The sequence below is a fragment of the Lepidochelys olivacea genome (genome assembly GCF_965140295.1).
Source record: "Lepidochelys olivacea isolate rLepOli2 genome assembly, chromosome: 2".
Lineage (NCBI taxonomy): Eukaryota > Metazoa > Chordata > Testudines > Cheloniidae > Lepidochelys > Lepidochelys olivacea.
Window position 1 is genome coordinate 262708748 of NC_140412.1, and position 26761 is coordinate 262735508.

The 26761-nt window shown below is 47.3% G+C and overlaps 2 protein-coding genes across 2 annotated transcripts in view; one reads left to right on the plus strand and one right to left on the minus strand.

Annotated features, from left to right (window-relative positions):
• Nucleotides 1-888: 888 nt before the first annotated feature.
• OBSCN (obscurin, cytoskeletal calmodulin and titin-interacting RhoGEF) overlaps nt 889-26761 on the minus strand; it is a gene marked incomplete at its 5' end in the record, with an annotated part of 294967 nt that continues 269094 nt past the window's right edge. The window contains 9 exons of the mRNA XM_084618134.1: nt 889-6857; nt 7015-7164; nt 9915-9990; nt 10756-10979; nt 11792-12031; nt 13314-13431; nt 18196-18366; nt 20905-21027; nt 22072-22239. Coding sequence (XP_084474260.1) covers nt 6680-6857; nt 7015-7164; nt 9915-9990; nt 10756-10979; nt 11792-12031; nt 13314-13431; nt 18196-18366; nt 20905-21027; nt 22072-22239 — 1448 coding nt within the window. The 3' untranslated portion in view covers nt 889-6679. The remainder of the gene's footprint in view (nt 6858-7014; nt 7165-9914; nt 9991-10755; nt 10980-11791; nt 12032-13313; nt 13432-18195; nt 18367-20904; nt 21028-22071; nt 22240-26761) is intronic.
• Nucleotides 22642-24349, plus strand: LOC311515662 (uncharacterized protein; the record flags this gene model as incomplete). Its single annotated transcript, XM_084618893.1, has 2 exons — nt 22642-23224; nt 23812-24349. The coding sequence occupies 2 exons, from the start codon at nt 22642-22644 to the stop codon at nt 24330-24332; spliced, it is 1104 nt and encodes a 367-aa protein (XP_084475019.1). The 3' UTR covers nt 24333-24349.

Here is a 26761-nt window from a genome sequence, read left to right on the forward strand (position 1 = left end):
AGTTACAGAGAATCCACCATTTACACTAGTTTAAACCTGCAAGTGACCCCATGCTGCAGAGAAAGGTGACAAACCCCAAGGGTCTCTCTGCCAATCTGACTTAGGGGACAATTCCTTCTCAACCCTAAATAGGTTAGGTCCAGGCAGCGAATCAGGCACACAGAACAACTGTGTCTACCTTGGAACCTGGAATGAGCCCAGCCTGTGGAGAGTTGCACTTACCAGATACAGCAACGCATGGTGATTCCAGTGTTATTGACAAGTTCTCAGAGAAACTGAAAAGGTAACCACGGGGGCCAGGCCCAATGGGGGGGTGCTACGCCCACGGGGGCCAGAGGCAATGGGGGGGTGCCACGCCCACAGGAGCCAGGGAAATGGGGCTGCAACTCCCACAGGGGCCAGAGGCAATGGGGCGTACCATGCCCACGGGGGCCAGGGGAAATAGGGCTGCTACGCCCACATTACCTTTCACTATCATGGGAGCCAGGGGGGCCAAAATATACGTTTGCCCAGGGCACCATTTCCCCTAAGGCCAGCCCTGCTGCAGCATCTACTGAGCACCTGGACTCATTTCCCAGAACAGCTGCCGCAACAAAGCGTTGCTCCTGGGAAATCCTGGAGTGGTGCCACTCTAGACCCAGGGGTAGAGATCACTTAGAAAGATTCCTTTTTTTGCATTTCAAAAGCAATCTCACATCCCTTTAAATCACAGCGCTTAGGCTCTGGGACAGAGTTTGTGGGCATCGTGGAAGGGGCGGCGGGATTGGAATGGGGCCCACTGAATGCATTATCTTTGCATGGACATTTCCTGATATGTTGCTTCTGTGTTCTGCACCCAGCTGTCAAGTCTGAAACAAATAAAATAGGATTCCCCCTTTCCCCCAGCTCTTTGCGAAAGGAACAGCCACAGGTCACGAATGTGAGTCATTCGATATGATTGGTTAGCTGGATTCCTGATTGGGGTTTTGCCTGCTGATGTATTTCCCAGTTGCCTTCACGTTTGAATGTGCTGGAAACCAATTCCTGGGTGGAATAAATATTAGCGAGACAAGGTGGGGAAGGTAAGATCATTTATTGCTCCAACTGCCGTCGGTGACAGACACATGCTGTCCCGTTTACACAGAGCTTGTCTTCAGATCTGGGTGAGAAGAGCGCTGTGCGGAAAACTTTCTCTCTCTCTCTCTCTCTCATCAACAGAAGTGGGGCCAATAAGAGATATTGCCTCACCCACCTTGTCGCTCTAATATCTGGGGCCCAACGGGGCTGCAACAACATGGAATAAACATTGGATTTGATGCGTCAATCACCTGGCTGACTGGTACGACCTTTAACCAGAGCTGGACTAGATTAATGATCTACTTCCTGCAGTAACCCAGTGGAGTGATCTCTGATGCATTGGGAGGGAAGATGCTGCACCAGCGATTGGGCAAGGACCGTGGGCCAGCCCCTGGCTTTGGAGGTGCATTGGCAGGGCTTCTCCCAGCACCACTTGCTGCAGGGCCCTTCCCTGGAGTGGGGCAGGGCAGGGCAGGGGGAATTCTGGAGCAGGAACTGAAGTGAACCAAGAGGTTGCACGGGGGGGAAGCGAGCAATGAGCCGCTGGACTCGAGTGTGTGTGGGCTGCCCAGCCCAAGAGCTGAGCCTGGAGTGCCCTGGACCTGAGGAGGGCTTGGCAGAGACTCTCCCGCAGGTCCAACAGCCGCTCTGGTGCTCCCGGGGACCCCCAGCTGGTGCCTCCCTGCCCCGATGCCCATCCCCGGAGGATGGGGATTTGCTAGGGCAGGTGCTGGTTCCCTCTGCCCACGAGCGGTGCTGCCTGTGCAGGTGAGGCGGGGGGGCGCTGGGAGCCCCCTGGCCCCATGGGGTGCAGCAGCAGGATGGGGGCCGAGGTCTCAGAGGTGGAGGAGGGCTGGGCTTTCCCATGGCTGCGGCTCCTGTGCAGCCCAGCCGGGCCCGCTCTGCCGCAACAGAAGGGAAATTGACCGAGTCTTCAGGCTGGCTGCGCCCCACTTGCTTCCTTCCCTCTATTGTCTCCCACGATCCCCTGTGTTCCTTGGCTTCCCCTCCTCCCTCTGTCCCTGCTCCCTGCAGGAGCCTGTATCCTCTGGTGGATATTCCCCCACATCCCTGCCCTGGAGGATTGTTTCCCATGGCACATAGTTTTAGCCACGAGATTGCCCTCAGGTCTATGGCTTCACTGCAGGCTCAGGAAAAGGAGCCAGAAAGGAGCATGAGTCCTTATTTCAAGCATATGCTGTGACTTGAAAACGAAACAAAACAATGGGGTTCGGGGCTGGTGTCCAGAGGCATTGCATCACGCAATGGGGACTTGGTAGTACTTCTCTCTCTGGCAGTGGAGAGACCAGTACGGTGTATTCAGTCTGGGCACCGCGGTATGTGAATGATGTTGATCCAACAGAAAGAATATGAAGAGGCGCAACCAAAATGATTTGGAGGCAGGAATCGTCCTAAGTAAAGAACTAAGTATGCATCCAGCTAGGATGTGTTTGTGCTGTGCCTAGAACACAAGGGCCCTGAGTCTGATTGACACACCTGAATGCTACAGTACTATAATTATAGGAAAAGAATAACAGCAAAAACTATGGTCTAACTTCTTTGTCAACATAGTTTATTTAACAAAACAGTATTGAGTGCACAGACTTCTGACATGTTCAAAATGCATGCAAATTAGGGAAGCAAACTCAGTTAATTTGAATTGCATAAGAAAGAGAAAAGGGATATGAGCCCAGGTCTTGATATATGTTAACCTACATTAAGAATCTTACTCTTAAATGGGTTTTCCCTTCACAAACTGACCCCTCTCCACCTTAAAAATCAAACCAAAGCACGAGACTGTGCCAATCTAAAGCACATCTGATTGCTATGATATTAAGTTGGAGGGAAGACAGCATCCTGAAAATCTATGGGCCAGATTCTGATCTAAGTAACACCAGTATCAATCCAAAGTAACTCCTCTAGCTTCAGCGGAACTCAGCTCAGAATTGGGCCCTAAGACCTAAGCACCCTCTCCTACACTGGACTATGGCGACAATGTAACTTTGAAATTCAGAGCTTCATAGTCTGTTGAATCTGTGTCTGCTCTCCCCAGTCTAGTTAAACGTCCTCTAGTTTCAGCCGCATTTCCTGTGCTGCTTGCTGTACAAGCATCATAAGGAACCTTACTGCTGTGCATTTTAGGATCTTACCAATGTGCATTAAATATGACTGGAAAGGCTGTCACCATTTAAACACGCTCACTCTTTCACGATCTTATGAAACGGTAGCACATGAGGAACTGATTTCCTGCTCCCATCTCCATTAATGCTTCTGGATACAGAACTATGAGCAAAACACCGTTTGTAATGAAAGTCACCAAATGGTATTTGGTGAAATAAACCGACCACACCAGAACCAATAGACACATGAGTCATTTCACATAAACGCAGAGATTATATTCACAAAAGAAATACAATGCTAAGACCATCAAATGTAAATGAAAACAATCCTTGACAGTTTTTAGACACAATGGAAGACACTAAACTCCAGGATGTTGTGGCCTCTATTTAAAAATCAGACTGAAATACATTTTCCAGTAACTCTGTTCCCACATCTCCCAAATATATCAGAAGAGCTACAAATCAACAGCCCAGGCGCCCAAGTGGCAGAATGCCTTTAGACATGCAAATTCTGTACTTAATGAGGTCAAGGTCATTGTTGTGACATGTGCCTTTGACTGCTGTACAGCTAGTACCAACAGAAGCCTAAGTTAAAGCAGGGGTTAACCCATGTGATAGTGGTATTACAGTGTACCTATTGAGCTGATGATTTTCTATTAACATCTTTCATAATGGAAGAGTTAGCATGGACTCGGCAGTACAGTGGTGAGTTCCACCTAGATACACCTAGAACATTCAGCAGCATGGGGGTGTTCCACCTAGATACACCTAGAACATCCAGCAGCACGGGTGTGTTCTGCCTATATACACCTAGAACATTCAGCAGCATGGGGGTGTTCCGCCTAGATACACCTAGAACATTCAGCAGCATGGGGGTGTTCCACCTAGATTCACCTAGAACATCCAGCAGCACGGGGGTGTTCCACCTAGATACACCTAGAACATTCAGCAGCATGGGGGTGTTCCGCCTAGATACACCTAGAACATTCAGCAGCATGGGGGTGTTCCACCTAGATGCACATAGAACATTCAGCAGCACGAGGGGTGTTCTACCTAGAACATTCAACAGTATGAGGGGTGTTCCATCTAGATACACCCAGAACATTCAACAGCATGGTGGGGGGTGGGGTGTTCCACCTAGATACACCCAGCACATTCAGCAGCATAACGGGCACATTCTAACTAGATACATCTGATACATTCAGCAGCACAGCAGGTGTGTTCTACCTAGATATACCAAGCACATTCAACAGCTGTGCTCCACCTAGATATTTCCAGAATTCTCAGCAGCTTAACAGGTACATTCTGCCTGGATGTGTCTCGTACATTCAGTGGCACGACAGGTGCATCACACCCGGATGTACCTGGCATCGCCAGCAGCAGGCAAGCACTGCTAACAAACGGTCTAGCATAAGTGATCTTTGCTGTGTAGAAGAAGCATAATGGAAAACATTGTGCTACTTTGATTGCTTCAGTGAAAAGGCGTGTGTTGTGTGTGGTTGATTTAAAAGGCTATGGTTGGCATTAAGGAAAAATGACCCTAACTTCATCACTGCAGATTCCTGGGGTTGTCACATCTCCCCCGAGCATCTGTGGAACTGGTGTTTGTCCCGGGGAAGAGCTGTTCCTATGAAAGCCACCCCATGAGTGGGCATTTCCTCTGTACCCACGGACACAGATCAGTGCAGCCAACAAAGGTAGCATGCAGAGGTCACTTTCGACAGCAAGCCAGGCAAAGTAGAGTTCACTGCAATGAACCACTCACTCAAGGCCCAGAGTATGGCCCTTTGCAGTTTCAGAACAGTCTCTCCCAGATGTGGACAAAAGTTTTCTTTCTGAGAGTGCTCATTTGAGAGAGAATGCCTCGCTCTAAAATCCTAATTGTGCCAAGTCTCTACCTGCAGGGGCCACCTACCCTACAGAAGCCGTATCAATATATCATGGCAGTGACCTGCAAAATCGGCATAAAACTCCTAACAGAGTGTTTTACATTTTTAAGACAACAGATTCAGATAAAGCAAGTTGGGATTGCTTTAAGCTACTAGGTGTCTGATATATTTTCCCTCCGATCATAAAGACTGGAGACTTTAAATACCTGTCCCAAAGCTCATATTCACTGTGGTTATAATCACGGTAAGGATCAATCCTTTGAGGATTTTAGTCCGTGCTGCATATATCACAATGCACAGGGGCATGTGTAGACCCCCCAATGATGCATGCTATACATTCTGCCACTCTGTTAGTGCATAGCAGAAGAAATTGGCTTGTGTCTGAGACGGCATGATCTGGGCCATCCATAGGAGTAGCATACAAAGGGCTAATTTGGTCTTCCACTGAAAAATCAAGACTATATCAGTGCCTTTTCTCTTGCACGAGCAGGAAGATGGCCACAAATGGCTGTTCTTGAACAGGCAAAACCATGTATCTCCTGTCGTACAAGGTACACGCAAGACTGACTTCCATTGGAAACAAACGTAGCATGGCTCATTCTGGCCTGGTCAGAGGGAGGCTTACCTGGGACAGTTACTGTCTAGGCACCATGAGACTCCCGGTTACAGTCTTGTCTGCGGTAATGTGCAGATTGTGCATGTAACACTCCTGTATTGAGTGTGTTCGTGCCTCCCTCTAGTGGCAGGCTTAGCAGCCCGCTACTTCCAGAGGAAAGAATTCTTTTTCAGTGTGCGTGGCAGAGGCCTGTGTTTTGTCTTGGGTTCAGTCCTCACGGATGACTATGGTGGCTGTACGTGAACACGGCCCTGGTACGTTACACACTGGGTCCAGTCACTGTTGCATGCTGATTGTGTATGTCAACTCTAGCCCCTGCTACTATGTGACAGACACATCAGATGCCCTATTGAACAAATGTTATTTATAGCTCCAGTTACCTACAACTTTGCCTAGAAGACACACACACAAACACACACACACACTACACATTTCATCTGATAGCCACACAATGGATTTTTTTTTAAACAGTGAAGATGTATATAGTCTGATTCCATCCTGGGGCACTATCATTCAATAGCCTCCTCTGCCCCAGCTCAGTGCTGCATTCCAAGGGAAATCTTTTACTTACTCCTTATGGTTTTGAGAGACAAACTAGACCTGCATATCACATGAGCACAGGTGATCAGAAGCTGAAGCTGCTGTTATCGCAGGGGGTCTGTTTAGTAATGTCCGAAAGGCTCATGATGTGGCTGGGGGTCTGGTATTTCTGTGCTGCTGCTGGACCTTGTGGGGAGGTCACTGAGCGGCATTATGTGCAGTCTTGGAACTCTAAGGGAAGGATTTTCAAAGCAACCCAGAGATCCAGCTCCCATTCACTCATGTCTAATGGGACCTGCTCACTCAAATCTCTCTCTAAGGCGTCAGGGTCACTGGTTTACTGCAGCAGGTCTGTAACCAGATACGACACTTAGGTTCCAAACCCCCAGTGCAAGTATTTGTCGGGGTGGGGTGGGGCAGGGGAGGGGAATCTATTCTTCACTGGGCTACCACCCAGTTCACTGAGCGATCATCAGCCCATACTTTGAACACAAGAGGCTCCTTTTCTTCTCCCGTTCTGCTAGGAAACTCCTCAGCTTGGCGGTGGAGAAAGTGACTACCACTTGCTGTCTGCCATCCAATCCCGTCTCCTGGAGCCATGGAGCCTGAAGGCATTCCTCTACCGATGGCCTCCCCCTAGGATAGGAAGAGAGCTAGAGCGTCAACAAGAGTCTGGATCAGAGGGAGACACGCAGTGAGAGGAAGTTAGGTAGCTGGCTAGAGAGAGAGAGAGAAGAGAGCAGTAACTGGGCCCTGCACAGGTTTGCAGGCTGGAAAGCAAACATCCTCTTACCAGGGATTTGCGCACAGCGTGCTTTGAAGAAATGTCACGGCCCCCCCGGACAGACCCGCGTAGCATCTGGTAAGTTTCACCTTCCCTTTCTTGGTGATTCTCAGAAAGTCACAGGCTACATCAGAACTGAGGGGGTAGTCGGCACTCAGCCTAACACAAAAAAGGAGGGTAAATCGACACGCGAGGGGAAAGGCCTCTTTGTAAATGCAACTGACTGTTCCCAGTTCCTTGCTGAGCACTCCTGGGAAGTGCTGGGCCAGTGCGAGGAAGCAGACCCCACCTGTGCTGTGAAGCATTGTATGGGAAGAGGAAATGGAAGACGAGATGATTTATTGGAGGAAGGGTTCATTAGAATGCTTTGTTTGCCTTTTTACTTCCTGTAGTTTTAATGTGCTCGTGCTGGCTGAGTTTTATTGGAGAGCCGAGCCATGCACGAAAGGTGGGTGTGGGTTGATTCTGTGTTGCAACATGGCCCCTTGACACCAATCCTGCTGTGCAAAGAGCCTATAAAGGCAGCCCATCGGGGAGTACTCCTTTCACCTCAGACAGTGTGGAGCCAGCATAGACAGCTTTAAACCACTCTATTTCACAACCCTCGGTTCTGGGTGTGTGGCCAGGGAGGAGGGACGTGGCTGGAATGCCACTGTACTCTGGCTATTCTGAGCTGATGCAGTAGGCCCTTAGTGCATCTCTGCTGGTGGATCTCCTTTGAAACTCTAGTGGATTTAAAGCTGCCTTCCACTGATGCAATCCACAATTACAGAAATGCAGGACTGGAAGGGACCTCCATAGGTCATCTAGTTCAGCCCCTGAACTGAGGCATGACCAAGTATTATCTAGACCATCCCTGAGAGGTGTTTGTCTAACCTGTTCTTCAAAACCTCCAATAATGGAAATTCCACAATGTCCCTGGGTAATTTGTTCTGGTGCTTAACCACTCTGACAGTTAGCAAGTTTTTTCCTGATGTAAGCAGTGTCAGGATGAGCTCCACCCTGACATCTGGTGGTGAGGTGTGGCAAGGTTACACTAATGTGCAACCTAAATCTCCCTTGCTGCAATTTAACCCATTACTTCTTGTCCTATCCTCTGTGGTTCAGGGGAACAATTTATCACCCTTCTTTTTATAGCAATCTTTTAAGTACTTGAAGACTGTTATGTCTTCACTCAGTCTTCTCTTCTACAGACTAAACAAACCCATTTTTTTCAATCTTTTCTAGACCATTAATCATTTTTGTTGCTCTCCTCTGAACTTTCTCCAATTTGTCCACATCCTTCCTGAAGAATTGGACAGAATACTTCAGATTATGCCTTATCAGTGCTGAGTAAAGGAGAAGAATTACTTCTCATGTCTTGCTTACAACACTCCTGCTAATACATAGCCCTGGTCTACACTAGGACTTTAGGTCGAATTTAGCAGCGTTAAATCGATGTAAACCTGCACCTGTCCACACGATGAAGCCCTTTTTTGACTTAAAGGGCTCTTAAAATCGATTTCCTTACTCCAACCCTGACAAGTGGATTAGCACTTAAATCGGCCTTGCTGGGTCGAATTTGGGGTACTGTGGACACAATTCGACGGTATTGGCCTCCGGGAGCTATCCCAGAGTGCTCCATTGTGACCGCTCTGGACAGCACTCTCAACTCAGATGCACTGGCCAGGTAGACAGGAAAAGAACCACGAACTTTTGAATCTCATTTCCGGAGACCCACTGGGAATTGTGGGATAGCTACCCACAGTGCAACACTCCGGAAGTCGACGCTTGCCTCGGTACGGTGGAAGCACTCTGCCGAGTTAATGCACTTAGAGCATTTTCTGTGCGGACACACACACTCGAATATATAAAAACGATTTCTAAAAAAACGACTTCTATAAATTCGACCTAATTTCGTAGTATACACATACCCATAGAATCACAGAAATGTAGGGCTGGAAGGGACCTTGAGAAGTCATCGAGTCCAGCACCCAGCACTGAGGCAGGGCCAAGAAAACCTAGACCATCCCTGATGGATGTTTGTCCAACTTGTTTTTAAAAACTTCCAAGATCTCCTGATTAAGCCACTGTGGTGTTTTACCATAATCCCTATCTCTCCTACACTTTGGGGTAGTTTGTTCTTGTCCCCTTAATGTCTCTTTAAAAAACTGCTAGCTCTCCTGAACTCTTTCCCCTTTTATTTGCTTCCCACAGGATCTTAACTACCAATTCTCTGAGTTTGCTAAAGTTTACCTTCTTGAAATCCATTATCTTTAGTCTGCTGTTTTCCTTCCTATCATTCCTTAGAATCATGAGCTCTGTCATGTCATGATCACTTTCACCCAAGCTGCCTTCCACTTTCAAATTCTCATCCAGTTCCTCCTTGTTCGTCAGAATCAAATCTAGGACAGCCTCTCCCCTAGTAGCTTTTTTCACCTTCTGCAATAAACAGTTGTCTCCAATGCATTCCAAGAATTTGCTGGATAATCTGTGCCCTGCTGTGTTATTTTCCCAACAGATGTCTGAGTAGCTGAAGTCTCCCATCACCACCGAGTCCTGCGCTTTGGACGATTTTGTTAGTTGTTTAAAAAAAGCCTCATCCAGCTCTTCTTCCCTGGTTAGTTGGTCTGTAGTAGACCCCGACCATAACATCACCCTTTGTTTTTACCCCTTTTATCCTTATCCAGAGTCTTTCAACAGGTCTGCCTCCCTCTTCTATCTCAACCTCAGTGCAAACATACACATCTTTGATATACAAGGCAACTCCTCCTCCCTTTTTTCCTGTCTGTCCTTCCTGAACAAGCTGTATCCTTCTATACCGATATTCCAGTCGTGTGAATGATCCCACCACTTTTCTGTGATGCCAATTGTGTCGTCATTGTGATTATTCACTTGTACCTCTAGTTCTTTGCAAGGGAACAACTTACATGATGAAAGCGGTGATGCCGACAGCCCAGATGTCAGTCTGCGGGAGGGCTCCTTGCTCTGACAGCAGTTCTGGAGCTACAAAGGCACAGCAGTATGAGTTGAGTTTCCTTACAAGATGGAACATTTATTCTAGCAGAAAAGCTCAGTGTGATAGTTTTAATCTTTGCTATGCTCCCAAGAGTCGAGGAAGAGAAGGTCTGTTACAGAGGACAGGTTGATGCATGACACCCCATGAATATCCTGAGTCATTTAAGAAGCCAAACAAATGGAGACCTACAAACACATCTTCAAAAAGCTTTGTCTTTACTAGGTATAGATTGCAAATCTAGTGCTGTGTTCATTGCTTTTGCCCATGCAGTGACTGCATGATGAGACATTGTGCTTCACAAGGGTTGTCTCACATTTTAAATCAACCAATGTGATATTTATGAGTTACAGTCACTGAGTCAATGGAACGAGCAAGCTGGGAAGGCTGCTGTTTCCACTCAGTTCTAGCCACTGCACCAGCCAACCGCAGGCCAGGGCTAGCACACAGGCAGACTCAAAACCTTCTGAATTCCAGCATCATCCAGACCAGGAAATTCACGGTGAATTCTGGACACTGCAGAAACATCCAGTTCTATAACCTCCATTATAGCACAAGTGGGAATAATTTAAGAGAATTGAGGCCGACCTCAATTTCCTGTTAGCTGGCAACCAACGGGAGCATCTGCCAGGCAATGAATGGGAGCATCTACAAACACATCTATGAAGTGTCGCTCCCACCATTGTCCCAGTTTGACCTTCCATCTAGCAGGGGCCCGAGGCCATGCTGACGTAGCACTGACATACCGTACTCACCCATGGTTTCTACGTAGTCAATGCACCTATCCATGGTAATGACTCTGTCTGGCATGTAGAACTGCGCGTTGCCAAAGTCCAGGAGTTTAAGCAGGTTGGGTTCTGTAATTATCATGTTTTCAGACCTCAGATCCAAGTGCAGGATGTGGTGTGCGTGGAGGAACTCAACTGCACTGAGGATCTGCCATAGATAGTCTCTGACCTCCACCTCTGAATAGGATGTCCTGATAAAGGAAACAGTAAAAATCATAACTGTCCTTCCTGTGTATTTTAATGGCCTGTTCCTGTTCCACTGAAGTCAATAGGAAAATTCCCATTAAGTCCTAATAGGATCAGCACTTTTCATCAGCTTCAGATACTTCACAGTCATTAATAATTAACCCTCATGAAGCTCCACTGGGGGAAGGTAAGTAAATATTGTTATGCCTGTATTACAGATGGACACCTGAGGCTGAGAAATTAAGTGACTGGGCTGCAGAGGGCGTCAGTGGCAGAGTGGGACCAGAATGCAGCTCCTGTGGTTAGATCATGGGCTTAGCCTTCCCTTCTTACTCATTAGATGTCATCTGATCAGTTTTCAGCCATTAGGGGGAGGCTGAAGGAGAAATGGGAATAGGTGGAAAGGCTGCCTGAACCACACACAATCACCATGCCATCTATTGTACATTTACACCTTAAAGGTAGGATTTACACTCGGCCAGAACGAGCAGCCTCTTTATGGCCACTCGAGAGCTGGGATTTAACGAGAGACTGTGGGAATCAAGGCAGCGAACAGACGCATTCAAATAATTGATGCCCTTCATCTCTGGTGGTGCTCCATAGGTACTGGTTTTGTGGCTGATCCACAGAAGCCGAAGATCCAAACAAGTCTCAGGGGAGTAAAGGAGATGTATCACAAGTGTAGTACGAGATTAGACTGGGGGAAAACCTGGTGGAAGAAGATGCTCCAGAATGAAGAGGTGGGCAAAAATCCACAATACAGATGCTTCACTAGCTACACCAGCCTCAAAGAAAGCAGGTACAGTGGGATGTGTACCTTTCAGCCAAACAATGGAGTAGCTCTGGCCCCACGCACAATTCCAGGATCAGCACTAGGTGCCGTGGGCTCACGTAGGCTCCTTGCAGCTGGACTATATTTGTGTGATGAAGCTTCCTCAGGACTTGATATTCCTGGAGCACAGCCTGCTTGTCTTCTTGCCGGTAGGGGATAATTTTGGCTGCCTGCGCATTTCCGCTTAATTTTTCCCTGCACTGTCTGACGATGCTGAAACGCCCCCTGGAGCAACAAAAGCACAGGGGCAAGTTAAACTTCTCCTGCTGCTCTTGGAACAAGGTAGCCTGAGCCAGGTTCTGCCCTACCTTAGGATCAACAGCATCCTACTGCTTGTTTTGCATCCAGACCCTGGAGTGAAAACTATGATCATGCTGGGCTGGCATGAGAGACCGTAAGTCTGCACTTCCTTAAAGTGAAAGTGTATGGCTACTTTTAATGGCAGCAGCAAAAGCCTGACCTCTAGTGCCTGTGAATAATATCCGCCATGCATAGGTGTAATGATGGGTATGTTTACATGTTATGTTTGGAGCTGGGGGTGTGAAGGAGCTAGCATGCTAAAAATAGTAGTGTCTTCGGAGTATCACAAGCAGTGTCAGCATGGGCTAGCCGTGCTGAGTACAAACCTGCCTGAACTCCATGGGGACGTACTCAGCATGGCTGGCCCATGCTGCTGCTCATGGCTGCCCTACTATTCTAGCGTGTCAGCTCGATGACAGCTAGCACCAATCCGTCTCAGTGAACTGGGACTCGTCCTCGAGCTCACAAGCGTAAAGGTAGCCTAAGAGAGAATCCTTTACCAGCCCAGAGGATAGCTGGGCTGTACATTATTGGGCTTCTTAGCAAGAATCCAGTGTTTAGACCCCACATTCTGATTCAGTGTCTTTTACCTTTTAGGACACTGGCTAATTCCCAGATGTGAAATTCCTTGGGGATGGGCTAGTTCCTAAGTGTTGGAGGGGGGCCTCTACAAGGTGATGGAGACTCTTGCCCGGAGTGAGTCCTGAGTGGCCCCATCTTCTCCTCCGTCCCACCTCTTGGAAAGCCCCTCTCCTCTGCCACAGTGTGGGATACAGTAAGGACAACGAAATTCTGGGGGCCTATGGATCTGTTACAGTTGATGTCTGGCTATTGGATTTGAATTGCTATGAACCCCAGGCGCTCAATGGCAAGCTTTATCTACCTGGAAGGAGTGGGATCTGCCCTGGTTGGTGAGTACGTGTATGGAGTTAGTGAGAGACCTACACATGTCCATTTGAGCAGGGTCTGGCTCAGGATTCATTTAATGATGGCAATATCAAGTCAGACAAGAGGAGGGCAACCAAGCAATGCCCAGTATCCTGTGCTACTGGAGATGTTTTCATTAAAACAAAGTGGTAAATGGGCAGGTAACAGGTGGGTGGCCGGTAGGTTTATAAAAGTGACATTTCTGAGTTTTAGGGTCCAAACTGAAGCATTTTCCCCTGAACATTTGAGTGTTTTAACTGGGGGTTTCTGGCCTTTATACCTTTTGATCTCTGTCTGGAAGGCGTAGCTTTGCTGGGTTGGAAAAGGCTCTGCTGGTGCCATTATTTCACTCTCACCCTCTGTAGCAGCTGGGAACGTCTGCTTTGCAGATTGAAACGCTAGAGGGAAAGAGAGACATGGATGTATAAGAGAAAACAACACTAAGTTCAGTTCAAATCCTTGCTTTGTCATCCCTGGGTATCTTCTTGTCAATAGAGATGAAGACAGGCAGCTACCGTATTTCAGACGTCAGCAGGCACATTTGTGAAATGTCTCACAATAGAGGCACCAAATCACATTCTAGTGCAACGGTTCTCAAACTGTGGGTTGGGTCTAGGTTGGGCTTGCTGGAGCCCAGGGCTGAAACTGAAGCCCTGAGCCCCACCACCCAAGGACGAAGCCTGAGGGTTTCAGCCCTGCATGTTGGGACTCAGGTTACAGGCCCCCCACTTGGGACTGAAGCTCTTGGACTTCAGTTTTGTCCCCCCTCCACCGCCCGGGTCAGTGGGGCTGGGGTGGGCTCAGGCTTTGGTCCCCACTCCTGGGGTAGTGTAGTAATTTTTATGGTCAGAAGGGGGTCGCGGAGCAATGAAGTTTGAGAACCCCTGTTGGAGTGCAAAGAAACACCTTCAGGATTGAACACAGGGTTACTGACACTGGAGCTGGAGGTATAATTTCCAGCTCGGGTGGACATTCACAGGTTAGCTCTGAACAAGCCAGCGCACTAAATCAGCAATGTAGCTGCCATGACACAAGCCACCCCCAAGTATGTACCTAGGTCTCTGACAGGATTGCACTCAGGGCAGCCAGCTCGTCATACCGCTCATGGGCCTGCAGCTACACTTCTATGTTTAGCGTGCTAGCTCAATCAGAGCTAGCATGGGTAGGTCTACCTGAGCTGGAAATTCTACCTCCGGCCCCCGTGTAGACATGTCCCATTACGAGTTTCCTCTGGACTAGCCTATGACATAGACAGGTTAGAGGACCAGTGGATCTAATGGAAGAACTTGCTGCTCTGTCTCACTGCAAATGGCAAGCAATTAGTCTATATTAGCCTAGGCCACTGGTTCTCAACCTGCCACCTGGTCACAGCCCTCAATGAGATGGCAAGACATTGCCTGTGGACCGGTAACCTGCTTCTACTCCATGTTTCGTTTTATCAGCTGAAGCAGAATTTCTGCAGTCACTTGCCATTGGTTCTTCCTGCATATTCCTCTGGAATAGGAGCACCGTATGAAACATGATGGCACCTCCTTGGAAGCACTGTGTGTACTGGCATAAAGAAATTTGGATCGTGGCTCAGGAGAGATTGTGAGATCACAGTATAAAAACGGTTGAGAATTCCTGGCCTAAGGCAAGCATATAGGGCGAGGGTTGGTAAATTACATTGAGATGGGCAAGGCTATTTCTCTGGTGTAGTGGAATCCTTTCAATTGTCCTGGTGATGTCAAGCAATTATGACGTGATTGGAATAACAGAGACTTGGTGGGATAACTCACATGACTGGAGTACTGTCATGGATGGTTATAAACTGTTCAGGAAGGACAGGCAGGGCAGAAAAGGTGGGTGAGTAGCACTGTATGTAAGGGAGCAGTATGACTGCTCAGAGCTCTGGTACGAAACTGCAGAAAAACCTGTGTCTCTGGATTAAGTTTAGAAGTGTGAGCAACAAGAGTGATGTACTGGTGGGAGTCTGCTATAGACCACTGGACCAGGGGGATGAGGTGGATGAGGCTTTCTTCCGGCAGCTCGCAGAAGCTACTTGATTGCACGCCCTGGTTCTCATGGGTGACTTTAATTTTCCTGATATCTGCTGGGAGAGCAATACAGCGGTGCACAGACAATCCAGGAAGTTTTTGGAAAGCGTAGGGGACAATTTCCTGGCGCAAGTGCTAGAGGAGCCAACTAGGGGGGGGAACTTTTCTTGACCTGTTGCTCACAAACCGGGAAGAATTAGTAGGGGAAGCAAAAGTGGATGGGAATCTGGGAGGCAGTGACCATGAGTTGGTTGAGTTCAGGATCCTGACACAGGGAAAAAAGGTAAGCAGCAGGATACGGACCCTGGACTTCAGGAAAGCAGACTTCGACTCCCTCAGGGAACGGATGGGTAGGATGCCCTGGGGGACTAACATGAAGGGGAAAGGAGTCCAGGAGAGCTGGCTGTATTTCAAGGAATCCCTGTTGAGGTTACAGGGACAAACCATCCCGATGTGTCGAAAGAATAGTAAATATGGCAGGCGACCAGCTTGGCTTAACGGTGAAATCCTAGCGGATCTTAAACATAAAAAAGAAGCTTATAAGAAGTGGAAGGCTGGACATATGACCAGGGAAGAGTATAAAAATATTGCTCGGGCATGTAGGAATGAAATCAGGAGGGCCAAATCGCACCTGGAGCTGCAGTTAGCGAGAGATGTCAAGAGTAACAAGAAGGGTTTCTTCAGGTATGTTGGCAACAAGAAGAAAGCCAAGGAAAGTGTGGGCCCCTTAATGAATGAGGGAGGCAACCTAGTGACAGAGGATGTGGAAAAAGCTAATGTACTCAATGCTTTTTTTGCCTCTGTCTTCACTAACAAGGTCAGCTCCCAGACTGCTGCGCTGGGCATCACAACATGGGGAATAGATGGCCAGCCCTCTGTGGAGAAAGAGGTGGTTAGGGTCTATTTAGAAAAGCTGGACGTGCACAAGTCCATGGGGCCGGACGAGTTGCATCCGAGAGTGCTAAAGGAATTGGCGGCTGTGATTGCAGAGCCATTGGCCATTATCTTTGAAAACTCATGGCGAACGGCGGAAGTCCCGGATGACTGGAAAAAGGCTAATGTAGTGCCAATCTTTAAAAAAGGGAAGAAGGAGGATCCTGGGAACTACAGGCCAGTCAGCCTCACCTCAGTCTCTGGAAAAATCATGGAGCAGGTCCTCAAAGAATCAATCCTGAAGCACTTACATGAGAGGAAAGTGATCAGGAACAGTCAAAATGGATTCACCAAGGGAAGGTCATGCCTGACTAATCTAATCGCCTTCTATGACGAGATAAGTGGTTCTGTGGATGAAGGGAAAGCAGTGGATGTATTGTTTCTTGACTTTAGCAAAGCTTTTGACACGGTCTCCCACAGTATTCTTGTCAGCAAGTTAAAGAAGTATGGGCTGGATGAATGCACTATAAGGTGGGTAGAAAGTTGGCTAGATTGTCGGGCTCAACAGGTAGTGATCAATGGCTCCATGTCTAGTTGGCAGCCGGTGTCAAGTGGAGTGCCCCAGGGGTCAGTCCTGGGGCCGGTTTTGTTCAATATCTTCATAAATGATCTGCAGGATGGTGTGGATTGCACGCTCAGCAAATTTGCGGATGATACTAAACTGGGAGGAGTGGTAGATACGCTAGAGGGCAGGGATAGGATACAGAGGGACCTAGACAAATTGGAGGATTGGGCCAAAAGAAATCTGATGAGGTTCAATAAGGATAAGTGCAGGGTCCTGCACTTAGGACGGAAGAACCCAATGCACAGCTGCAGACTAGGGACCGAACGGCTAGGCAGCAGTTCTGCGGAAAAGGACCTAGGGGTGACAGTGGACGAGAAGCTGGATATGAGTCAGCAGTGTGCCCTTGTTGCCAAGAAGGCCAATGGCATTTTGGGATGTATAAGTAGGGGCATAGCGAGCAGATCAAGGGATGTGATCGTCCCCCTCTATTCGACATTGGTGAGGCCTCATCTGGAGTACTGTGTCCAGTTTTGGGCCCCACACTACAAGAAGGATGTGGATAAATTGGAGAGAGTCCAGCGAAGGGCAACAAAAATGATTAGGGGTCTGGAACACATGACTTATGAGGAGAGGCTGAGGGAACTGGGATTGTTTAGTCTGCAGAAGAGAAGAATGAGGGGGGATTTGATAGCTGCTTTCAACTACCTGAGAGGTGGGTCCAGAGAGGATGGTTCTAGACTATTCTCAGTGGTAGAAGAGGACAGGATAAGGAGTAATGGTCTCAAGTTGCAGTGGGGGAGGTTTAGGTTGGATATTAGGAAAAACTTTTTCACTAGGAGGGTGGTGAAACACTGGAATGCGTTACCTAGGGAGGTGGTAGAATCTCCTTCCTTAGAAGTTTTTAAGGTCAGGCTTGACAAAGCCCTGGCTGGGATGATTTAATTGGGGATTGGTCCTGCTTTGAGCAGGGGGTTGGACTAGATGACCTTCTGAGGTCCCTTCCAACCCTGATATTCTATGATTCTATGAAACAGAATGCCAGATAGGCCATTATCTCAGTTCTCAGAGGGATGCCTTCAGCTGCTGGGAGAGTCCTTCTCATTTAATGGATTTCTTTAAAAATAAGCAACAATACAAACAAACCATTAAACTATAGAGAAAAACTATGGGATAAGTTTGACTCGCTAAGCAGAGAAATAGCCCAAAATGAACAAAGGGAATTTTACAGACGCAAACACCAATTCACATCAATGAACTACTGAGTTGTGTCTTGTAGACGGCACCAGGGCCATGGCATTTCAATGGACTTTTCACCACTTCCATAGGTGTACTATTAAGCCTACGCTTCACTCAACTGAAACACATTACTCTGATTCTGTTCCCTGGGGATCGCCAGAATTAAATGAGCATGCTGGAGCATTAAGTGATCTCACTTAAATGAGCATTAAGTGGTCTTTCCTGTACAAGTAATCTACAGTTTCAATCCCAAGATGCCAAGGCTAGGAGTTCTCACAACTCATCCTGCTGTCAGCTGAGGGACTATCTATGAACAACAGCACCTAGGATTCAAAACCCTAAAACACACTGGAGGCAATGGAGTTCCTCCAGGTTTATGCTTCATTTCCCCTGAGTGTACACACAAAGAAGGTACGATAGTGTAGATGTTCTACCACCACCCAATAGCTTACCTGTTTGGTCTTTTTCACCAATCTTTACTTTGGCCGACGGGCTGCTATAAGGTCCCATTCCAGCTTTACTGATGCAGGCTGTCCGGAAGGCATAAACCAAGCCCCTGGAGAGATTACTGGCATAGTAGCAGCAATCAGCCATGTCAGTAACAAGGGTCTTCCATTCACCATCTTGGCCAAGCAAAGAGAGACACAGGTTAGCACTTGTTCTAGGGATTATCGGGTGTCTTTTGTGCCACCAATTACTGCTATTCTGGGAGTGCAGAAAATTGGTGGCATATTTAAACGAACCAGCTGGGGCTGAAATTATAACCTCACGTTGCCTTGTCATGTTTGAAGTGATCTCATATTTTCACTTCTGAAGCCAGATATTTTATATTAGAGCCATGCAATGCTCATTGCAGGGGGTGGCTGTGAATGCGTTTGTAGTTTCAGTTCATGTAATTTCATACCTATCCTCCCTGAGCTCCACTTTGAGATTTGAGGTTCAAACATGAACCCCAAACTCAAAGCAAAACCCTGCTCAAAAAAACGCTGTACTTTACTTAGCTTCATGATGAAAGCAAGGAAAACCGAAAACATCGCACAACTATAATTAAGAACCATAAATAAATCCCCAGAATAATTTAAACCTGGGCCCTAGATCACTCAAGGTTTGTTAGGTTGGATATTAGGAAAAACTTTTTCACTAGGAGGGTGGTGAAACACTGGAATGCGTTACCTAGGGAGGTAATCTCCTTCCTTAGAGGTTTTTAAGGTCAGGCTTGACAAAGCCCTGGCTGGGATGATTTAGTTGGGGATTGGTCCTGCTTTGAGCAGGGGGTTGGACTAGATGACCTCCTGAGGTCCCTTCCAACCCTGATATTCTACGATTCTAAGCTCAAATGACCTTTCAAGGACTCTAGTAAGGGTTTTAGATTTGTAATGGAATCCCGATCCAGATGAGTCTCATGTGATTCTGAGTTTTGTTGAGAACATTTCACATAACTCTACTTTTTATACATTCCGGTTTGCATACTGCAGTTACACATTGTGTTATATAGTATTGTTGTGTCAGCAGGGAAATGGATACACCACAGGCCCAGGGTTAGGGAACAACAGGAACAGATTTATTCAGGTATAAACCCTCATAGAGGAACAACTCCTTACCTAACTCATGACTATCCAGAATGAACTACATATGTATTCAGTGGTTCTCAAACCTATATGATTGCACCCTGCTTCTTTGTGTAGTAGTTTACACACACACCCCATGACACAAGTACATATACTGATAAAAAAAATCAACATGCAACTCTCACTAAACATTAAAAACAGTAAGGCATTGATTCAAACAGAGCCATTTAAGTACATAGCAATGTAAATTTTAAGTGAGATACTGCTTACTGGCATCACATTCTTGTTACCAGTGTGATGGGTTTGCCTATTTTTTGGAGCACAGCAATTTCCATCCTGGGTTGGATGCTTGAAACAGCTCTCCAGAGATCCCCTTCTACCTTCAATTAAATGGGCACCCCGCGTGGTAGCAAACAGTGGCAATGACTTTGTGTAATGCTGTGCCAGCTTAACAGAAATCCGCCAGAATGCACAGCACCATCTGGAGTCCAATACACAGCATCATCCGAGGACCTGATATGATTCTGGCCGAATCAGCGTTGCTAGTTATTCATTGCTGTGGGCAAAATGTGTGCAGTATGTTCTTTTCCCCGAAAGTTTCTCATGCCCACCCCTCCCAGCAGAATACCTTCCATGCCCCCCAGTCTGAAAACCTCTGATATACACAGATCTAGAGGAAGGCACATAGGACAACTGGGCCCAACTACATTTGGGTGAAATTTTTCGGACAAAACTTTTTTCCTGACAAAAAGTGCTGAATGGTGACATCTAAATGTTTCATGAATTGATGTTGATTTTACTGAACTGTTTCAACTGAAAAGAAGCTAAAAAAATCAGAAAAGCTCAAAACATTTTATTTCAACATTTCAAAATCAAATCCGCTGACTTTTGTTCAAAACAATTTTGCCTTTCAAAATTTTATTTTGGCCATTTTTAAGCATTTTTAATTAAAAAAATGTTTTAAAATGGTCAAAATAAAACCTTTCCATTTAATTAATGCCAAAACAGTGTTTGACCTGAAATTAAATTAAATTTAGTTTACTCTACAATTCTCCCAAAATTTCAAAATTTTTTGCTTTGGGTTGACCCAAAATGATCTTTTCCCCCTGATTTTTTAGAATTGCCATGTAACCAAACATCCGTTAGTTGCACAGCTCTAGGCCCAATGTGGGTGACCTGTAGGTGCTACTGCAAGGTAAATATTTAATATTATTAGTAATAATAAAAGGAACTCAGAGAGGTCAGGCGCTAAAGGCTCTGATCCAAGGCCAGCTGAAGTAAATGGAAAGATTCCCAGTGACTTCAGTGGGCCTTGCATCAATCTCTGAATGAGTCAGGCAACCCAAATAATATATGACTAAAGGTATAATTATCTCTGAATCAAGGAGACTGTCATTGCACAGATCTTGTACAGGATACTGATGGGAAACTACGTTCTTTGGCACATGGACTGTCTTTTTATTCTGTTTGTACAGCACCTAGTACAATGAGGCCTTGATCCATGACTGGGGCTCCTTGGCACTATGATACTACTAGGACTGGACAATCATGATAACAATAATGAGAAGTGGAGACTATCTAGTTCTGCTTTACCTTCGCTCTTGCACTGTACAGTATACGTAACCACGGTGTTAGATTCCACAGGTTTCCAGACCACTTGCACTCCATCCTCATATACCTCCACAATATCAGGGGCGGGGGGACTAGCCAGAACTTCTGTGAGGGAGGCACGGAAAATTAAGGATGTCATAGACAATAGACAGACATGAAGGCCTAGACCCCTCTTCCTCTAACAGATGAGTAATTTTACAGTTGTAGATTTTCTTCCATTCCAAACAGCTGATCCCTTTTGGAATGGTAAACTCTGTTTGCCTGATTTCAAACCTATCAAAAACTTGAAAGTTGGATTCAAACTAGAGTGTTATTGACTTTCCATTCCACTTAGGAGAGACTCTGAAAAAAGGAGCAGAGAGAAAGAACTCAAGGCAAACTGCAGCAAGCATGGCGGAAACAAACACATATATAAACTCCTCTATATAAGGAGCAGAGATAGGGAGGAGAGAAAAATTCCATGGAAAATATAAACACAATCTGTCAGATGCATGCTTGGTGTAAACTCCATTAACTTCAACAGACTTACATCATGGAAGAATCTGACTCAGTATATACAATGAATACAAGCTATGCATTTGCACCAACCTAGTTCTGGGAGATAGGTGAATTCTTCGTAGGTAAAAACATATTTTGGTTGTTTTCTAAAACAGAATAATCTTTGAAAAACCCAGGAGTTTGAAAAGGTATGCAATTTGAACTAGTTTTGTGAACATCAGTTTACTAACCATCACATTCTATCAGATCCGCCTATCCTTACTTCTGAATGTCACTTGCTTTAGTTTTTATAATGATCTTACTTGCTAAAAAAAAATGGTATTTGTATTTCCAGCCTCTATGTTCCAAGGTCTTCCAGTTCCAACCATCTAAATTAAGGTTTCTACACTACGGTCAATGCGTCAGCTTTCACCAAGGCACCTTGAAGCATCTGTACTATTGGGGTGTTGAGGCTAAAGTGCAAATGGAGACGGATACGTCGCCTTTGCTGCCTTCCCATCTGGAACTTTCTCTGTGAGTTCCCAGAAAATGAAGTATCCCTCAGTGGAAGAAAATCTATTATGCAACATGTCTGCTAATTCTGGATATAATCCTCGAGTGAGAGCTGTACAAACCAGGCATCTACTTCCTTGAATTACTTCCAGTTCTTACCTGCCTTCCTTATTACACAGGAGGTGGATGCTGTACCCAGGGAGTTGCTGGCCGCACATGTGTAAATACCAAAATCCTCATCCATAACCACCAATATGGTTAAAAGCTGAAAGTTTTTGAGTGTGGCTGAGATCAGTATCCTACTGCTGCTGCGAATGGGCACCCCATCTGTAAGGCAGAAGGAATAAGTCCTTAAATTCTACTGAGATGGCTAAGCCCTGGTCTACACTAGGACTTTAGGTCGAATTTAGCAGCATTAAATCGATGTAAACCTGCACAGTCCACACGATGAAGCCCTTTATTTCGACTTAAAGGGCTCTTAAAATCAATTTCTTTTCTCCACCCCTGACAAGTGGATTAGCGCTTAAATCGGCCTTGCCGGCTTGAATTTGGGGTACTGTGGACACAATTCAACGGTATTGGCCTCCGGGAGCTATCCCAGAGTGCTCCATTGTGACCGCTCTGGACAGCACTCTCAACTCAGATGCACTGGCCAGGTAGACAGGAAAAGAACCGCGAACTTTTGAATCTCATTTCCTGTTTGGCCAGCGTGGCAAGCTGCAGGTGACCATGCAGAGCTCATCAGCAGAGGTGACCATGATGGAGTCCCAGAATTGCAAAAGAGCTCCAGCATGGACCGAACGGAAGGTACGGGATCTGATCGCTGTATGGGGAGAGGAATCCGTGCTATCAGAACTCCGATCCAGTTTTCGAAATGCCAAAACCTTTGTCAAAATCTCCCAGGGCATGAAGGACAGAGGCCATAACAGGGACCTGAAGCAGTGCCGCGTGAAACTGAAGGAGCTGAGGCAAGCCTACCAGAAAACCAGAGAGGCGAACGGCCGCTCCAGGTCAGAGCCCCAAACATGCCACTTCTATGATGAGCTGCATGCCATTTTAGGGGGTTCAGCCACTACTACCCCAGCCGTGTTGTTTGACTCCTTCAATGGAGATGGAGGCAATACGGAAGCAGGTTTTGGGGATGAAGAAGATGATGATGATGATGAGGTTGTAGATAGCTCACAGCAAGCAAGCGGAGAAACCGGTTTTCCCAACAGCCAGGAACTGTTTCTCACCCTGGACCTGGAGCCAGTACCCCCCGAACCCACCCAAGGCTGCCTCCTGGACCCAGCAGGTGGAGAAGGGACCTCTGGTGAGTGTACCTTTTAAAATACTATACATGGTTTAAAAGCAAGCATGTGAAAGGATTACTTTGCCCTGGCATTCGCGGCTCTCCTGGATATATTCCCAAAGCCTTTGCAAAAGGTTTCTGGGGAGGGCAGCCTTATTGCGTCCTTCATGGTAGAACACTTTACCACTCCAGGCCAGTAACACATACTCGGGAATCATTGTACAACAAAGCATTGCAGTGTATGTTTGCTGGCGTTCAAACAACATCCGTTCTTTATCTCTCTGTGTTATCCTCAGGAGAGTGAGATATAATTCATGGTCACCTGGTTGAAATAGAGTGCTTTTCTTCAGGGGACACTCAGAGGAGCCCATTCCTGCTGGGCTGTTTGCCTGTGGCTAAACAGAAATGTTCCCCCCTGTTAGCCACAGGGACGGGGGAGGGTTGAGGGGGTAGCCATGCGGTGGGGGGAGGCAAAATGCGACCTTGTAACGAAAGCACATATGCTGTGTATGTCATGTTAACAGCAAGGTTTACCCTGAAAGAGTGTAGCCACTGTTTTATAAAATGTGTCTTTTTAAATACCGCTGTCCCTTTTTTTTCTCCACCAGCTGCATGTGTTTCAATGATCACAGGATCTTCTCCTTCCCAGAGGCTAGTGAAGATCAGAAAGAAAAAAAAACGCACTCGAGATGAAATGTTCTCCGAGCTCATGCTGTCCTCCCACACTGACAGAGCACAGACGAATGCATGGAGGCAAATAATGTCAGAGTGCAGGAAAGCACAAAATGACCGGGAGGAGAGGTGGCAGGCTGAAGAGAGTAAGTGGCGGGCTGAAGACAAGGCTGAAGCTCAAATGTGGCGGCAGCGTGATGAGAGGAGGCATGATTCAATGCTGAGGCTGCTGGAGGACCAAACCAGTATGCTCCAGTGTATGGTTGAGCTGCAGCAAAGGCAGCTGGAGCACAGACTGCCACTACAGCCCCTGTGTAACCAACCACCCTCCTCCCCAAGTTCCATAGCCTCCACACCCAGACGCCCAAGAACGCGGTGGGGGGGCCACTGGCCAACCAGCCACTCTGCCACAGAGGATTGCCCCAAAAAAAGAAGGCTGGCATTCAATAAATTTTAAAGTTGTAAACTTTTAAAGTGCTGTGTGGCATTTTCCTTCCCTCCTCCACCACCCCTCCTGGGCTACCTTGGTAGTCATCCCCCTATTTGTGTGATGAATGAATAAAGAATGCATGAATGTGAAGCAACAATGACTTTATTGCCTCTGCAAGCCGTGATCGAAGGGAGGAGAGGAGGGTGGTTAGCTTACAGGGAAGTAGAGTGAACCAAGGAGCGGGGGATTTCATTAAGGAGAAACAAACAGAACTTTCACACCGTAGCCTGGCCAGTCATGAAACTGGTTTTCAAAGCTTCTCTGATGCGTACGGCGCCCTCCTGTGCTCTTCTAACCGCCCTGGTGTCTGGCTGCGCGTAACCAGCAGCCAGGCGATTTGCCTCAACCTCCCACCCCGCCATAACGTCTCCCCCTTACTCTCACAGATATTGTGGAGCACACAGCAAGCAGTAATAACAGTGGGAATATTGGTTTCGCTGAGGTCTAAGCGAGTCAGTAAACGGCGCCAGCGTGCCTTTAAACGTCCAAATGCACATTCTACCACCATTCTGCACTTGCTCAGTCTGTAGTTGAACAGCTCCTGACTACTGTCCAGGCTGCCTGTGTACGGCTTCATGAGCCATGGCATTAAGGGGTAGGCTGGGTCCCCAAGGATACATATAGGCATTTCAACATCCCCAACAGTTATTTTCTGGTCTGGGAATAAAGTCCCTTCCTGCAGCTTTTGAAACAGACCAGAGTTCCTGAAGATGCGAGCGTCATGTACCTTTCCTGGCCATCCCACGTTGATGTTGGTGAAACGTCCCTTGTGATCCACCAGAGCTTGCAGCACTATTGAAAAGTACCCCTTGCGGTTTATGTACTCGGCGGCTTGGTGCTCCGGTGCCAAGATAGGGATATGGGTTCCATCTATGGCCCCACCCCAGTTAGGGAATCCCATTGCAGCAAAGCCATCCACTATGACCTGCACATTTCCCAGGGTCACTACCCTTGATATCAGCAGATCTTTTATTGTGTGGGCTACTTGCATCACAGCAGCCCCAACAGTAGATTTGCCCACTCCAAATTGATTCCCAACTGACCGGTAGCTGTCTGGCGTTGCAAGCTTCCACACGGCTATCGCCACTCGCTTCTCGACTGTGAGGGCTGCTCTCATCTTGGTATTCATGCGCTTCAGGGCAGGGGGAAAGCAAGTCACAAAGTTCCATGAAAGTGCCCTTACGCATGCGAAAGTTTCGCAGCCACTGGGAATCGTCCCAGACCTGCAACACTATGCAGTCCCACCAGTCTGTGCTTGTTTCCCGAGCCCAGAATCGGCGTTCCACAGCATGAACTGCCCCATTAGCACCATGATGCATGCATTGGCAGGGCCCATGCTTTCAGAGAAATCTGTGTCCATGTCCTGATCACTCACGTGACCGCGCTGACGTCGCCTCCTCGCCCGGTTTCGCTTTGCCAGGTTCTGGTGCTGCATATACTGCTGGATAATGCGTGTGGTGTTTAATGTGCTCCTAATTGCCAAAGTGAGCTGAGCGGCCTCCATGCTTGCCTTGGTATGGCGTCCGCACAGAAAAAAGGCGCGGAACGATTGTCTGCCGTTGCTCTGACGGAGGGAGGGGCGACTGACGACACGGCTTACAGGGTTGGCTTCAGGGAGCTAAAATCAACAAAGGGGGTGGCTTTACATCAAGGAGTATTTCAGGCAGGACTGCACGGAGGGTTCCAATAAGAAATGGTGCACCTAAGTTATTGTTCTTATTGGAACAAGGAGGTTAGCCTGGCCTCTGATTGATACATGGCTAGATTTACCACGCTGCACCTTCTCTGTAAGTGACTGCAGTGTGACCTAGAGGAATGAGTCCCCTAGACGGGGGAGGGGAGTACAAAACAAATCTGGTCTATTTCTTGTTTTGATCCACTCCATCTATCTTTTACATCTTTGGCTGGCAGCAGACGGTGCAGAAGGACTGCATGCCATCCACATCTCATGGCTGCTCGGCAGAAGATGGTACAGTACGACTGCTAGCGATCCTCATCTCTTGCCTGCCCGGCAGAAGATGATACAATACGACTGCTAGCTATCGTCATCTCTTGCCTGCCCGGCAGAAGATGGTACAGTACGACTGCTAGCAATCCATATTGCCTGCCTGCTCACCATAAGACAGTTCAATAGGACTGACTGCAGGACTAAAGAGAATGACCTGGTCAAGTCACTCCAAATTTAGTCCCTGTGCCCATGTCTGCCCAGGCGCTCCCAGCTGATGTGGCCAGGAGCACCTCGGACATGACGATGACGGCTACCAGTCGTATTGTACCGTCTGCTGCCAGAAGGCAATGGGTTGCTGCTACTGTGTAGCAATGCCGTACCGCGTCTGCCAGCACCCAGGAGACATACTGTGACGGTTACCTGAGCGGGCTCCATGCTTGCCCTGGTA